We start from the raw sequence: 17,776 nt of genomic DNA, 5'->3' as shown, positions 1-17,776 counted from the left end.
CACCCCTCAAGCTCAGAATCCCTGACCTCAGAAACCTCTCCACCCCAGACACCCCCCGTCCCCGATCTCAGACCCCCAACCCCCACCCCAATCTCAGATCCCGGGACCACCCCCACACAACCACAACTCACAAATCCTATCCTTCTCCCTGACCTGCCAATTTCCCTGGCCTTTTAAACTTACCTGCTTGACGGTAGCTAGTGCTATAAAAAAGGGGTCGTGGCCTCCTTGAATTCTCTGGAGCTACACTTCGCTGGGGCTTGCGAGGAGTTTTTTGCTGCAGGCCCCAAGCAGCTCCGGCGAACAGAAGGGGCCACACAGTTTTCAAGACCAGGTAAATACGTGTTTATTTCTTCTAATTTCTTCAGCCAGGATGAAACCCAGCTCGATAGATAATTGGAGAGTAGCTACTGAACTGAGTTACCGGAGTCAGCTAATGAACTTTTAACAAAAGAATAAAGCATTTATTAAACAAGAAAAGATTAACTATATTACAATACTTCTTCACCACAACTATACCTTTACAGATATATACAGATTTGTAAGGATAACACAAGTTACCAAAGCTATCTTATACTCTAATGTTCACTTTGAGTACAGTTCTCGTAAACCGACGCTAGTCAGAGGTTATGGCCTAGAATAAAATAAAAGGAGAGCCTCCAAAGGAGGTGCAGGAACAGACGGTTCTTGGTGCATATGTACATAGGTCATTGAAGATGGCAGGGCATGTTGAGAGCAATTAATAAAGCATATAGTATCTTAAGCTTTATTAATTGGGTCATGGAGTACAAGAGTAAGGAGGTAATGTTGAACTTGTATAAGACACTAGTTAGGCCTCATCTGGAGTACTGCATCCAGTTCTGGGCACCATACTTGAGGAAGGATGTGAAGGCTTTAGAGAGAGTAGAGAGGAGATTCACAAGAATGATTCCAGGAATAAATAACTGTAGCTATTGTATAATCCCCAGCTGAAGTTACCACTGGAGAAGCCTGATCCCAGAGTGGAATCCAGCTCGATAAGATACTTGGAGAGTAGCTACTGAACAGTCACCGGAGTCAGCTAATGAATTTTTAACAAAAGAATAAAGCATTTATTAAACAAGAAAAGATTAACTGTATTACAATACTCCTTCACCTACAACTATACCTTTACAGATATATACAGATTTGTAAGGATAACACAAGTTACAAAAGCTATCTTATACTCTAATGTTCACTGTAAGTACAGTCCATGTAAACCAATTGGCAAACCGTGGTCAGACACACCACATTCTGAGACCAAGTGACAGATGCCACCCCAGACAGGTGCAATGGGTTTCTCCTCAATTACCCACCCCAACCCCTGCTAGATGCTTGTTACACCATGAGCCAACCAGTCTCACTGAACACCGTCTTTCACACGAGGGTTTCTAATCTCCACTCTCCAAGAACTCACTTTGGAATCTTCTCCCAAATTGATGCTTTGTCTCAGATGCCTTCCACAAGAGTTCACCTCCAGGGTTTCGAACTCTCCTTCCTTTCCTCTTGTTCTTCTCCCCTGGGTCATCACATGCATTCAAGCTGTCTTCAAGCACTCTCTCACTGACTAATCTGTCAATTGTATACCACAGCTTCACGTGCCCTTAGCAAAGAGTCACAGACTTTCAGCCATCTCTTTGGGCCTTCTTGTCTCTTGCAAGTTGTTCTCACTTTAAATCTGCTTTCTGCAGCTTTTGTCCCCTTAAATCTGAAGCTTGGAGCCTTTCTCTCTGACCCTCATTCTTAACTTCATTAACAGAACCTTTTCCAGGTTCCTTTCCTTCCTTTAACTAGAAGGTTTGCTTGGGACTTTCTCCTGTCCTACTCCCCTTGATTTGGGGACTTTCTTCTTTAGCTTGGAACTGGCCATCTATCCCTTCTAGGTGGCTTCTGTTTGGCAGCTGTCTTCAAGCTGAACTCAAAACTGCTGTTTCTATAGTTTTTCTGTGTGTGTCTGTGCAGGGGACCTGCCTCTCTGGACCCCTGTTGCTAGGCAACAGCCCAGTTTCTCCACTCATTGGTTTAACTTAGCTGCAACAGTCGTAAACCTCTCATTAGAAATGCAGGTACCTTTTAAAGTGAAACTAAAACTCAATTTGACCTCTTCTTAACACAATGATACAGAAATACAAATCAAACTTAAACTTCAAAGCTAAAACTCATTCCTAACACCTACAAATACCAATATAACTTACTTAACCTATCTCTATTTCCTAACACTATGAAGATAGATTGGAGAGATTGGGACTCCTTTCCTTGGAGAAAAGAAGGCTTAGAGGAGACTTGATAGAGGCATTCAAGATCCTGAGGAATATGGACAGAGTAAATGGTGAGAAACTGTTCCCACTCAAGAGAACATCACCAACCAGAGGGCACAGATTCAAAGTAATTGGCAAAAGGAATAAATGAGATTTGAGGAAAATTTTTTTCACCCAGAGGATGGCTGGAATCTGGAAAAAATTTGCTGAAAGGGTGGTAGAGGCAGGTTCGATCAAGGTATTCAAAAGGCAATTGGATTGCTACCTAAAAAGAATGTGCAAGGCTACAGGGATAAGTCAGGATAGTGGGACTAGGTGGAATGCTCTTTCAGAGAACCAGTGCAGACTCAATGGGCTGAATGGCCTCCTTCTGCACTGTAAAGGTACTGTGATACTCACACAGCCAGACTTGTGCTGCTGAATTGCAGGGAGCATGGGAGTATATGCCTGTCTGGGTGCATTTTAAATATGGCACCCAGACTTCCAATCCTGTGAGGTAATGGCAGGGGTGGTGACTTCCTGCCCAGCCTCACTGCACGATTGGCCAGGCTCTTCAACTCTAAATATCTAATTGACTGGCCGCCAGATGATTGTGCATGGTCAGCCATTCCAGCCTCTCAGCAGATGTCACACGCACTTCCGGTTCTGCTGCCAGGACACTTGACACAACTACACCAAGACTTTGATAAAGGCAAAATACTGTGGATGCTGGAAATCTGAAACAAATACAAAAATTGCTGGAAAAACTCAGCAGGTCTGACAGCATCTGTGGAGCGAAGGACAGAGTTAACGTTTCTCTTCTCTGTATGAGTCTTCTTCGACTCAAGACTTTGTCAGGGTGTAAATGAAGAGGGAACAGTGATAGAGATTGGCTACTGAAATGTGCCAAAGGAACATCGACTGTACATATCATGCAGAGATTCAGCTGCTGGGAATTCCGGTTGTTTCAAATTCATTAAAAATCAAATTTCATACAAATAAATGTAAAACATACCAATCTTCTGTGCAACATTCTCACTGTAAAATTGACATATCATTCAGATTTCTATGCAATGGAGACATGCAAGCAACCTAGATAATGATAAAAAGACAACCTTTGAATAAGATTAGTAAGTGGGCAAGCTTCCAATCACTTCAAAGAAAAGCTTTATTGTTTTGCAGTTTGAACTCATGTCAGCTGTGTTATTGACCAGTTGGTGCAAGTTTCATGGTGTAGGGAAAGAATGCCTGTGTTTCTGATGACCTTTACTGCTAAAAGCACTGACAGAATGAGGAAATGCTGTCAACAAAGTCATTGGCAGAGTTCCTGCATGGTTACGATTGCTCATGGTGAGCTGAATTCCTGGAGAGGTGCCAATAGGAAGTGTGCTAGACTCTGGCATTGTGCCTACATAGTATACTCATGTTAGCAAAGCCATTTGTGATAGGTTGTAAGATGTCTGTAAGATGAAGAGATTTCAGCTGCATAGTCACAGTGAGGTGAGATTGCCATTTCCAGATCTCTCTGTATGTACAACTGTTACAGCATTCACAGGCATTTCTCCCCATTGCCCCCTCCCAAAGGATGCATCAGTTAGTGTGATCTTTTATGGCACTTCCTGTAATCAATAAAGCCCAATAATTGTTATTTCTGTATTCATATTTCTCATATTGCAAGTAGGGTGGGGTGGGAACTGTGTTAAGAGTCAGGAGATAAATAACCAAAGCCCAGGAAATAAATATAGGAAAAATTCACATCATTAGCGATGACCACAGAATTAAATTGTGAAACAAGAGAGAGCTGCGTGGACTTATGCAATATTATCCTGGGTTATTGTGACAGTTACCTACTTTATTCAATGGAAAACAAGGTTGGGTGGGATGTAAAATAGGCCGCTGATTCATTATCACTCATTCTACACTGTCACCCAAGATCAATTTCACCCCAGATGAATCAAATAAAGATTCAACAAGGGCTTTTGCAATAAATGCAGATGAATAGCAATACTTGTACAAAAGTCCATAAATTTGTTGAAACTGAAATGCACAGTAATTCAAAGAAATATATGCACTCCAAATATCATTGCTATCCAGAATACCCATGCTGGTACTACTTTTAATCATATCCTAGAGAAACTTAATCTTGAAATGAGTAGCTTATATTCTTTTGTGTAATTATTTCTAAGATGGATTTTTGACAAGCCACAATCAGTAAATCAAGTTCCATTTTCCCTTAAAATTGATGCTCCTGTCAACAGTGTATTCATTACAGCTAATTATTTACCAAGGATCATCTTGATTCGTGGTCACGGGGCCTTTTAATCAAGCCTGAACTGAAAATCATAGGCTAGATGTGAATCCTTTAATCTCTGCTGTTAGGTTTAAATGGGCCAAAGCCACTCAGCATCTTGCATTGAAAATTGCTGTGCATAAATTGAGCTGTAAACCTGTGTACACTAAATTACTCTGTCATCATGTACCTCATGTTGTTGATGTTCCAGCTTCAAAACATTTGATTTGGAGGAAATTTTATTCTACTATTGGAGTTTCTTTTAACAATAATGAAGTTATTTCCTGTAAAAAGATTATTTTGCATCACAGAGAGGATTCAAATACTCAGTTATTTTCATGCCATTTGCTTTGTATTCATCTGTAACATTGTTGGCAATCATTGCTATGGACTTATTTGGCTGTATTCCCGCAAACTAACCAATAGTTTGAGTTGAATGGACAGTCCATAATTTATTTTGGGAAATCTATTTTCAGGATCTTTAAGTCTGAGCTTTGGATTCAGATTTCTTTATGTTTCAGTATGAGGAATGAATGGCCATATATCTGTTAGTGCACTTACTGGGTGGGACTGAATTGTGTACATTGATCTGAATTAAGCATACTAAATGGTGAAAAGTGGGAATGGCAGGAAGCTAAACTAATCTAAAAATAGCCCAGTGCAAATAACCTACTCACAATCACTGCCAGCCAACTGTGCCACACAAGAGTGCTTCTTGTGGGATTGTTTGAGGTCAAAGTAAACATTCAAAACTTTAAAATAATAAATATAATTTGTTACAATGTATTTGGTTCTACAATAAGCAAGCCATGCCATTTTCTAGAGATTGATGAGTTTTTGGTGAATCATTGCTAATATATTGTGTCTCTAACTATGCCTTATTTCACTGTATTGAATGTTGCAGGAATCCATCCCCTTCCTAATTTAATCAGAATGGTCAGTTATCTGTTGGTAAGTATTGCGTTTGACAAAAACTAACCTTACAGATAGATTACTGGAGACTAAAGAGACACTGAGCAATTGAATCTCTGCAACAGTCCTCCTGATTGTCCACTATAACTTTAGAAGATCTGCAGAAACCCAAGAGAAATGGCTTGGATCTTGCAGTCGGCAGCAAAGCAATGGTGCTCACCAATGACCTTGAAGAAAACACTCACAAAGATCTCGCAATCTCCATGGCATGGGTTTTTCCCCTTTCCCAACAGCAGTCCAGCGCCATGTCAAGGGGATGTCTTGGTGTGCTGCAGTGGGGATGGTCTTGGTGTGTCGCAGCAGTGATGTCAGCAAGCAGATAAGCAGCCAATCATGCTGAAGTATTCACACACAGCAAACCAGGAAGTTATAAGCAACTTTTATATTTCGCCTTCATTTTAAATTTTCAGAAAACAAAATAAAATATTCTGGTTGCATTACAATAGAAATATAGATGAACAAATACTTTTAAAAATGAGCATTCTTTTATCTTTGTGGAGAAGCTAGATATTCCACTCATATCAAATTAGCTTTTCAGGGCCAGTGAGTGTGTTTAGTAGTATTTATGAAGTTAGAATGCCATTAAAAAATCCAGTTTCACCTCATCCAACAACGCGTAACTTTTTCAAGGATTTTTGCAGTGAGACCAACATCGCAGAAGCTTTCGTCAATTCAATTGATTTCCCATTGAATGCATTTTGGTGGGAGTTTGGGGTGGTGTGGGTGTCTCAATAGCACATCCTCTGGTGCAAGGCAGAATCACTGACAGCAACTTCTGGATTTCCGGGCTACTCTGCACACGTGGAGCTTCCAGAACTTGCTGTCGGTTTCAGTATAGTAATGACAGCAATTATTTCCTCAGTTTCTGCAGATGATCAGGAAATGCTCTTCATCAGGCCAAACCTCTCAGAGCATAATTCAGCTGATTTTGTTTGAGTCTGAGAGACTATAATTAGAATAGTTTACATTCAGTAAACTGTCTTCATTTTAACATTTTAATCAGTAAGTTGGCTCAGTTGGTTCTCTCTTACCTTGAGTCAGAAGAAGTTAGTTGAAGTCTTATTCTAGGATTTGAACATATAAATTAGGCTGAAACCCCAGTTCAGTAATGAGCATTGCCACAGTTGAAGGGTCATTTTCAACCAAAATCCTATTCACTATAATATTCTAGATATGGTTGTGCTAGCACAGAATATTTATAGAATTTACTAAGGTAAGGAAAATGCTAACTTTATTGGAATATCTCTTAAAGTGGCTTCCTTGCCATAAGATCTACAAGAGAGAACAAGATCATGAGATATTACATCACCTCCTGTGATGATGTATGCTTTCATTAGCACATCACAGTTAAAATCCCTTTTACTATATCACGCCACACCCCCTCCCCTCCGTCCAAGTCTCTGACTTCAATTTCTCTTTTATAGGGACAACCACTATGGCAGTTTCACTAGTCTACCTGAACAGGTCCTCAGCTCCTTTGGAGGAGATTGAGATTTGAGTCTATGGGTGATTTCTCAAACTCTGCTGAGCAGAAAGAGGATGTGTAGATGACTCTGGTTTACCAATCTGGTTGTCATCTAGATCTCTCAATGAACACAGCATCTCTGGTCTGTTCAGTTTGTGTAGATGACTGCTTCAACTGTGTAGGAGATTGCTTCTGTGTGGCAACTAGCGAAGGCCTGTCCTGTCACACCGTTTCAATATTTGTTTGGTTGAGGCAGGACTATGGATGTGGTGCCTGTTCAACCACTTGCACGTAGCAAACTTGGTCTCAGATCCAAGCTGGCTCTTCTGGGTGGAGGTCTGGCAGGTTGCATGCTTTGTGACATTTCTTATAGTTCCATCTGAAGTAGAACAAAGATTTCTTCTAGATTTCCGACTAACATTCCACCCTCAACCAACACCATTCTTATATCTTTACTGTTTGGTGGATTTGTGCAGAATGGTATCCATATTTGCCTACATAATGACAGTCATTTCATTTTACATTAATTGTAGGTGAAATGTTTTAAGACATTTCTAAGATGTAACAAGGAATTATATAAATGTAAATCTTTCATCTTGAATACAAGGCAAGTTTTTTAAAAAATGTATTGAGATTAATGAATGATAAGGAAACAGATGTTGCTTGAAACAGTGAGTGAACTTTTACTCAAGATTGCAGGGATTGATATTAGTTTTATTACATGTTCCACTGTAAAGGACATTATTTGAATTAATTAATCTTGCTTTTAGTATTAGTAGCATACAACTTGGACTGACAAATGTGCCTTTGTGTAAGAATGATAATAGGTGAGTTGAAATCTCTGATTTTTGATGGAATTGCAGTGCTTCTTTCCAATGTAGTACTGATAGCCTCACCTGGAGTTGTACAATGGGTTAACCTGTGGGGTGTGGTGGCTGCCCCTAAGTGCAGTATGATAGTTACTTATAGTTCAAAAGAGACATCTCAAAGGTAATTTATTTTAAGATTCAAGGGCTATCCTGCCCAACCATCAATTAATTTTCTGTACTTTAAGGTTGTCATAAATACCAACTTCAGTTTAGATATAGTTCCTTGTGACCACATCAAAAAGGAACAAACACACTCTGATCTTTTTCATCTCTCCTCAGTGATAGTAAATTCCCATTACAGATTAAACATGTAGTGTGTAAGATAATAAGCCCAAACTGTTCTCTATGGTTCGCAGCTCCTGAGCATGCAACTGAATAGGTATTGTGTGAGACGCAGCACCAAACTGTATGTGGAATTTGTGGGAAGACTGGGAAATGGTTTGTGAAGGAGGCTCCAGCCTATATTGGTCCATTGCTTACCAATCCTTGAGGAGAAATATCTAGTTCAACTCCACACACGTGGCTCACCCTCTCCAACTGTTTTATCCCAGATTCTGACATTAGCAATGTTCTTGTTGTAAGGCCCCATGGATGCTGGAGCACTAACTTTTTAGATGATTGGAACATCAAGGTACTGCCATGTCATAAGATGTTTTGCATAGATCCTTGTCCAATGTCAAAAGCAGATCTCCATCATCCAGCTCCTGAAGTAATGCCAAGGTTTGGGATAACCAACATTGGAATGTGTTATCTGGAGGCTGAACGTAAACAAGTATTCATGTATGCAGGATGCAGTGTTTTTCCTTGATTGGGTCATAGTGAAGCACATTTTATGAAAGGTTGAGCTGCTCATCATACCACTTGGTCTATGCTATCTGTCTAGTGAGCTCTCAAATCCCTACGTTAATGACCAATTACTAGTGGCAGGAGCAATAGGAGAATGGGTAAGCAGGGTCTCTTTCAGAATTGAGTCAGTTCCATGGTGACATTTGAGGCAATGAGAAATTGGAACTGAGTTAATTCTCTATGGCAGATTTAAAAATCCAACTGGAAAAGGCCCACAATGTGCCAGGACACTGTCGTTGACTAGGTAGCCAGGCTCCCTGTTATGATATGGAATGCTGGATCTGCTTCTAGGAGCTGGGGTTCTTCCCAGTTAAGTCCAGTTAACTCTGCAAACCAATATGCTAATGGATACTGTGGTCCTAGTTGCACAAGTACCACAACATTTAGCAATGTCACGTGTTGGTCAACAGTGCACTTATAAGGAGATTACATCCCACAAGGTCCATATAGTTGATCCCTAAGTCTTGGATCATGCTAACCTGTGCTTAAATTCTCAGTGTTTGGGTAAGTGGAGTGCATTTTAGTGTAAGTGTAAACTCCATGTCGGACAAAGAGAAACAATGCAAATTTGGATTTCACAGTTGTTTGGTTTGATAACTCAGGTATGATGATGGGTTTCTGCACACATCAGACATCTGGCTGACCAAAGGCAAAAAGCCTCAAGTGAAAAAGCATAACGTTTTTGCTTTCATGTTTCTTTTGTTACAGAATGCGAAGGCGTTACCAAAAGAAACAGAAATTGCAGTTTGATACCAAACTTGGAATGAATTCCCCCTTCTGAGAGAAACTGGGAATTAATGCAATTTCTGATTAAAAAACATCCTTCTGCTTAGAACTGAGAATGAACTCATCCTTCAAATATAAACTGAGGAAATTTGTCTCTGATTCTGCATTTAAGTAAACGTTTTTGAAAAGAAATGGTATTCAAATAACAGCTCACGACTTAATTAAATTTATATAAGTAATTAGTAAAACGCATTAAAGCATTTCATTAGTTTTTTTAATGAGGCAGTGCATGATTTCTGTATTTCCATAGTAAAATGTAGTCATCACTTTGCATTGGTTACAAATGTAAACATTATTTGTGCATACACGACTCCCAGATATACTTGAATCTATTAATAGAGCAAATATATTTTATTCAATAGATGTTACTAATTCTGATCAAAAATTGTAGAATTGTTTCTTTAGCTGTCAAAAAAGACAGTGCAATATTTTTAATTAGTTGTTTCTCTGCCATAGAGTGCGGTGCAAGAGAGGAAACAGATGGCTGTAAAACATTGGGGAAATCTGAATCAGTTAAACAACTGAATCTAATAGAATAAGAAAAGTACATTAAATTTAACAACTTAGTATGGAGTAAAATACCTTTCTTAGAAAAAAAATCATTTTGTTTTGAATTAGAATTTGCTGTCAGTGGATTTCCTATTAATTTGTAGTTGCCATCCTTAACCTGTGTGGTTGAGAGGATATTTTTTCTACATCTTGTTTACCAAATGCTATAAGGACAATAGGTGGTTCCAAACCTGTGGCCATGCATAACATTTGGAAATAATGTCAGCTAATGGATCAGTTATACAATATTTCCTTAATTAGTGAAAACTATGTCACATTGATACAAGAAGTGCAACACAAGTCCAGCTTCTCAGTAGAAAACCGCAAGCGCTTTGAATTGTTTTTGGTGGTGCAAGACCAGCTAAGTGAGTTGCATAACTTCAGCTTTCTGCTTGTAAATGCAGCTGGTGCAAGGCTAAATTTCGTAAGTCTTCAAACAGTCCACTGAACCACATTTTAATAAAGGTTGAGCTTTTAATATTAGGAGGAACTGAAAAGTTCACAAGCTCTTTTGTAGCTTTAAAGATTGCACCATTAGTTTGAGGCTTATATTTAAGGATGCTTTCACAGAACAGCATTTTGCCTGTTCAGGCAGCATAAATCTATACTGTCTACTGACAGCATGCTAAAACTAGTACAAGTGTCAATCTGGTATGTGCAGAATTGCTAACATGTAAACTGTGAGCAGTACATATAAAAACAATGAAAACCGTCAATTCAAATAGCAAATTCTGATTGTTGTGATACTTTTTACATATAAAGCCTGATAAGTAAAAATATAGGAAGTAACATCTGATGCTTGCATTAGGAGTGTATTTTGGCCAGGATATCTAAACTGCAGTTAGAAATTGCCTACTTTATAATCAATTTCACAATTCAATTCAAAATTAAAACACTACAAAAGTTTTTTTAAAATACAAAACTCTAATTTTTAAATAAATGGTTAAAAAAAATTGCCATGTTGGGTGGATTGACTACATTTTGTGCATTGAAATGGAATGAATGGAAAGTGGTTTTGAATTCAGTGACTGGATTGAGGGATAAGGTGAAAGTGTTTTTTTGCCATTTGTGTAAATTTGAACATTTTTTGCTGAACATGCTAATTAAGAGGTGTTTGAATGATCACATTATCTTTGCAATCGCCAGCTACACAAGAGTTGTATGTTGTATTTTATAATCTGCATAATTATGGTGAAACTTCATTATGTCTGCCAGGTGTCAGCTGTACCAGCTATTTACATTGGCATGTTAATGCCCCTCTTCCTCCTTCAGGTACCATACCCTAACAGGGCTTTAGCGACTATGAACTTCCATTGGACTGATCCATGGTTATGTTTAGCAAAGTACTGCAGTATGGCTGACCAGGAAACTCTCCCACTCTTTACTGCCTGTCATCAGACATATTAGAAGGATCTACAAGCTGATAAGCACCCTTTTTGGCTAAATTATGCACACATCTTCCATGGCCATCAACTCCTGAAATGGGACGAGTTTCTGGCCCAGAGGTAGGGACTATACCACTGCACCACAAATTTCCCTGTGTTAATATCCCAGTAAATGTAAATAATACTTCTCTCAATTCCAGAGTTGGTAGTGCACACCAACTTTACTACCAAAATCATGCTGATATGAAAGTTTGCCCTCAACTTCTGAATTGCAAACTGAGATAACACCAGTGACAATGTCTTAAAATTTAAAATGCAGTCTGCCTAGTATTATGATGTAATGAGACTGCAATGTCTCTGAGCAGCAAAAAACACTTTTTACAAATATAAAATTATCTGCAAATTATCTGCGAATTATTAAGATTTAAGAAGTACAACATTGAAGGAGACCGCTAATGCGTAAGTAAATGCCCTATAGCCACTAGGCACTGCACTACCAAGTGATCCAAAAAGAAACAAATTTCCATTTTCAAGACAAAAACAGAAACAGAAATACCTGGAAAAACTCAGCAGGTCTGGCAGCATCGGCGGAGGAGAGCACAGTTGATGTTTTGAGTTCTCATGACCCTTTAGCAGAACTAAATAAAAATAGGAAAGGGGTCAAATATAAGCTGGTTTAAGGGGGAGGGGGTTTGTTGGGACAAGCAGCCAGTAATAGGTGGAGATAACCAAAAGCTGTCACAAACAAAAGAACAAAGAGATGCTGAAAGTGGTGATATTATCAAAAGGAATGTGCTAATTAAGAGTAAAAGACAGGACAGATAAGGTACAGAGATAAAAACAAAAAAACTGCGGATGCTGGAAATCCAAAACAAAAACAGAACTACCTGGAAAAACTCAGCAGGTCTGGCAGCATCGGCGGAGAAGAAAAGAGTTGACGTTTCGAGTCCTCATGACCCTTCGACAGAACTTGCGTTCGAGTCCAAGAAAGAGTTGAAATATAAGCTGGTTTAAGGTGTGTGTGTGGGGGGCGGAGAGATAGAGAGACAAAGAGGTGGAGGGGGGGGTGGGGGTGTGTGGTTGTAGGGACAAACAAGCAGTGATAGAAGCAGATCATCAAAAGATGTCAACGACAATAGTACAATAGAACACAAATTGTGTTCTATTGTACTATTGTCGTTGACATCTTTTGATGATCTGCTTCTATCACTGCTTGTTTGTCCCTACAACCACACACCCCCACCCCCCCCTCCACCTCTTTGTCTCTCTATCTCTCCGCCCCCCACACACACACCTTAAACCAGCTTATATTTCAACTCTTTCTTGGACTCGAACGCAAGTTCTGTCGAAGGGTCATGAGGACTCGAAACGTCAACTCTTTTCTTCTCCGCCGATGCTGCCAGACCTGCTGAGTTTTTCCAGGTAGTTCTGTTTTTGTTTCAGATAAGGTACAGATAGTTCTAGTGGGGGTGGGGGGATACTAAAAGGTGGAATGGGTGGAAATACATTTAAAAATAATGGAAATAGGTGGGAAAAGAAAAATCTATATAAATTATTGGAAAAAACAAAAAGGAGGGGGAAGAAACAGGAGGGGGTTGGGGATGGGGAACTCTCTCCTCCATCCCCACCCCCCCTCCCGTTTCTTCCCCCTCCTTTTTGTTTTTTCCAATAATTTATATAGATTTTTCTTTTCCCACCTATTCCCATTATTTTTAAATGTATTTCCACCCATTCTTTATTTCTACCTTTTAGTATTCCCCCACCCCCACTAGAGCTACCTGTACCTTATCTGTCCTGTCTTCTACTCTTAATTAGCACATTCCTTTTGATAATATCACCACCTTCAACACCTCTTTGTTCTTTTGTTTGTGACAGCCTTTGGTTATCTCCACCTATTACTGGCTGCTTGTCCCAACGCCCCCCCCACCCAACTTAAACCAGCTTATATTTGACCCCTTTCCTATTTTTACTTAGTTTTGTTGAAAGGTCATGAGGACTCGAAATGTCAACTGTGCTCTCCTCCGCCGATGCTGCCGGACCTGCTGAGTTTTTCCAGGTATTTCTGTTTCTGTTTTTGTTTTAGATTTCCAGCATCCGCAGTTTTTTGCTTTTACATTTTCAAGAGAATGCTTTCACAGTTGAAAAAAAATTTTCCGAACAGGTTATGCAATGCTAGAGGTTGTGACATTCATATGTGCGTTCAGCTACCGGACAGGTTTCACAATGCTAGAGGTTGTGACAATTATATGTGTGTTCAGCTAAGAATTTTACTTGAAGCATATTCATAACAGTATGCCTTTTAAAAAACTTATATTTGAAAGTGTGGCCTCAGAGGTGTCATAGCTGAGTGTCACCTTTCAAAATTCTCATTCTTGTTTTCAAATCCCTCCCAATATATAGCCTCCTCATATGGAATATCAGCCATACAATGCTCCGAGAACTCAGTGCTCCTCCAATTTTGGGCTTATGTGCATCACTCCAACACTGGGGGCCATGCCTACAGTTGCCTAGGCCCCAAGTCTCTAGGATTTTTTTCCCTAAATCGTTCCGCCTCTCTATTGTTCTCTCCAGAATACTGATCTGTCCAGAAAGACCTATCTCTTTGCACAAACTTTTGGACACCTGTCCTGATATCTTGTGTGGCTCAGTTTCAAATTTTGCTTGTTTAGCTCCTGTGAAGTGTTTTACTATGCTAAAGACATTGTATAAGCAAAGGTTATTGTTGTCCATATGGCAAAAATTATAAACAACTCAGACAACCATTGTTGCTATGGTACTAAATATCCAACAAACTAAATTTAAACTAATGGCTCAGGTAATTATCACAACTGCTAACATTGCATAACTTGTACATAGCAAAAAGTACTGATGAAAAATAATTAGTAGAAACTTTAGCAACCAATTATTATTTGAAAGCTCTCATTCATGAATCAGGAAATAGCACAGATCCAGCCAATTAAATTGCTCAAATAATTTTTCACATTACTTTTAGCTGCCATTTTCTTTCATTTTCAGGTCAATGCAACCAAGAAATAACTGGCATCTCAAACGATGCAAAGAAAATCACAAAATAAACTCTGAAAATTAGCTCTAAAATTAAAAATGCCTGTCAGAAGTTCTCCTAAATGCATCAATGATTGATTCTCTTGGCACGCTGAGGCTTGAGTTAGAAATTTTAGCCTGCCCTCATGTACTTGGGATTTCCAGCTGTTGTGAACAAATTGTGTGTGTAAATGTTTGACATGATTGGTGGAATTTCTAGTTTTCTCCCTACCTCCGTGAAACATCACTCAAAGCTTGCAGTAAAATCCAGGCATGACGTTTCCAAATACATATGAGGTGCAAATCCTGGAAGAGAAAACGCAAAAGAAAAAATGATTTAATTTTATGCTGTTTAAGCCATTAAATAAAAATTCTGAGTTAATGGTATTGCTTTGGGCTTGGGATTTTATTGTTTTGCTGAGTGTTTTTCCAAGGGCCAGAGGGGATGTTTATGAGCCTCTTTGATACTGATATCAGAGGTTGAAGATTGAATCTTCATCTATTCATTAACTGAGAAAAATGGAGGAAGCTTTAGGAAGACAGGAAGAGTGAATAAATAAATAAAATGCCACTTTAATGAAACACTGCAAATCTTTTATTGAAAGGAAAAAATGATGTAAATAATTACAATTAAGATGTTGTGGGGAGGAATGTACAAACAAAGCTACTTTCATCTTGAGTATTCTTTCTAAAAATATAGTACCCAGATTTTCTAAGGTCAGACTGAAGGAAATAAGTCATTAGACTGGTGAAGTTTGCCAAGGATTTCAGGAGGGTTTTTCTTGATCTCTTGTTGGGACTTTGATGAAAGATTGGCAGAAACCCCCCAAGAAATAGTGCAAATGACAGAATTTTTACTCCTAGCGGATGATTTCTGTGTCACTAGAACCTCAGCTGGATTTCTATTGTGTGTTTGGGAAATGCAAGTCCGGAGTGTTTCCAGGTTCCAAACCCACTCCATGGGAGGGAACAATAATGAGTTTCACAGTGGTGGCCACTTAATTGCTATGGAGGCAGATTTGGCAGCCAGTTAATGGCCGTGGGGGAAGTGAATAGAGGCAGGAAAACTCAAGTGCAGCCCGATTTAAACTCACCATGACAGTAGTGGCTGCCGTTTCACTGCTGACTGCAGCATGAATGATCACAGGGTACTTCAATTCCACAATGTCTCAGCAGAGCCACAGGCCCAGAACCTGGTGCAAGGCAGCCCCTCAATTTTCAGGTGAAAAGCTGGAGATCATGTTGAAGGCCACGAAGGAGAGAAGATCCTCTTCCAGGAGAGTGGAAAGAGAAGGCCACCAACCCAGACCAAGCAGCTTGGATGGACATTGCTGCCATAGTAAGTGAAAGAAGTGTGATCAGGAGAATTTGGATCCAGTGTAGAAAAAGGTTCAATGAACTGATACACTCTGGCAAGGTGAATGCTACCTCCAACCCTCAGAACAGGTCTTCATCCTCTAGCAGACACACCAACTGAAGAGCCTCAGAGTGCATGCTGCTCCAGAACATGGCAGAAGTGTGTGCACAGGGCACTCAGTGACCCTTCAGAATGGCTCAGAGCCATAGTGCTGCTGAGGGCAGTAAAGCAGCAGGTGCCATTCAACACAGAGGGCAGCAGTGGTTTTATTCATTCACTTTTGTCCTTGCAGGAGAAACAGGCACGTAATGCCCGAGAGTGGGCCCATACACGTGAAGGTGTCAACGCACCTAAGGAGGAGGGGGATGAAGGAAACAGCCAGGTTGGCAGACCAGAAAGAAATCGGCCATGGTGAGTTGGGCACTCATGCTGGCGATCGCGATTAGTCATGGCAATGTGCTAATTAAGGGGGTGCATTGCACTTCACCCCATCTGACGGCATGCCAAACACTGAGTTGCATTAGAGGCATCAGCAATGCAGAAGCCTCTGCTCTCCAAGACTAGCTCTCACGGTCTCTTCTTGTATCTTCCACAGGTACAGACAACAATCCAAGGAGACCTTCTCTCTGACCATTACCAAGCCATGAGGAGTAGCAAAGTTTCAAAGAAGCATCATCACACTTTATAAGCATACCATCCACCAGCACACATACACTTCCCTCAATGGGTCCTCGCATGCATTTAAAACAGGGTGGCACTGTGATGACTATGACATTAGTGTGAATAAGGAGGTGCTGGAGGCAGAGACACCTGTGGGCAGTTGCCCTTGGAGGAGGAAGGTCAGACACAGTGATAAAAACAAAAAACTGTGGATGCTGGAAATCCAATACAAAAACAAATACCTGGAAAAACTCAGCAGGTCTGGCAGCATTGGCAGAGAAGAACAAAGTTGATGTTTTGAGTCCTCATGACCCTTCAACAGAACTAAGTAAAAATAGGAGAGGGGTGAAATATAAGCTGGTTTAAGGTGCGGGGGTGGGGGGAGAGAAGTGGGGGAGGTGGTTAGACACAGCTTTGCTCAGCTGGGCACAGATGCAGTCCCTCATGAGTCATTGGAAAGGAGGCTCTATCTAGGCGAGTAGCAGGAGGTGTGCTCCCACATGTCAAAGTTCCTTAAGGTGGTGCGGGTTCATAGACGGAGAATGGAAGAGGCCATCCAGCTCATGTGCACCATGGCTTAGGGCTTTGTGTGCATGAGCTTCTCCATTGTATGAGTGAGCTTGTGGAGAGTTGCATGTGAATGTACTTACGTGCATACAGGAACTGCACACTGATATTCACAGAATACATGCCACATTATGTAGCCTAGACCAATTAGTGGCTCTGGTGGCACAGATGTTTGGCTGGAATGCCCCAGCTGGTTCTCCCCTCCAATCATACAGAGTGCCAGCCAAGGGCTAAGGATGTCACCAAGGAGAATGAGAGTGCCACCCCTCACAGGGCACCATCATCATCTTTGGCCCCCTTGGCTCCTCTGACAGAGGAAGCATCTGTGCAGCAGGGTTCAGTGATGGAGACCGCCCCTGCAATGACTCAGGTGCAGGAAACTCTGGAGATTTCCCTACTGGCACCCTTACAACGAGAACAACTGCTACGTGCATCTCTGCTGCAAGCCAAATGAAGAAGCTGCCTCCAACTCCTCTGAGGTTACCAGGGGAGAACTGCATAGAAGTGGCTGAGTGCAGAGGCCACCCCATCACATGGAGCAGTGAGTAGGTTGCTAGGGTGTCTTCTACCTGTAACAGTGCACTGTTTTTCTTTAAGAGCACCGTGTAAATTATGACTCGTGAAGCCGCACTTGTGAGACTCTTTTTATTGATGGCAGGACAAAACAGATATGAAGTGGTGAAGGAGGTCATTGACAGCAAAATCTCTGGGCAGAAGTGCTTCCTTTATTTGC

The 17,776-nt window shown here is 40.5% G+C and overlaps 1 protein-coding gene across 1 annotated transcript in view; it reads left to right on the top strand.

The window, feature by feature from the left end:
- LOC121288344 (transmembrane protein 94-like) overlaps positions 1 to 9,550 on the top strand; it is a 156,242-nt gene extending 146,692 nt beyond the window's left edge. Inside the window, 1 exon segment of the mRNA XM_041206898.1 lies at positions 9,406 to 9,550. Within this exon segment, the coding sequence (XP_041062832.1) occupies positions 9,406 to 9,478 (73 nt within the window). The 3' untranslated portion in view covers positions 9,479 to 9,550.
- Positions 9,551 to 17,776: the final 8,226 nt, after the last annotated feature.

The sequence above is a fragment of the Carcharodon carcharias genome, chromosome 15, assembly GCF_017639515.1.
Source record: "Carcharodon carcharias isolate sCarCar2 chromosome 15, sCarCar2.pri, whole genome shotgun sequence".
Classification (NCBI taxonomy): Eukaryota; Metazoa; Chordata; class Chondrichthyes; order Lamniformes; family Lamnidae; genus Carcharodon; species Carcharodon carcharias.
The sequence above is the reverse complement of the archived record's forward strand: the minus strand, read 5'-3'. Positions and strand labels throughout refer to the sequence as shown.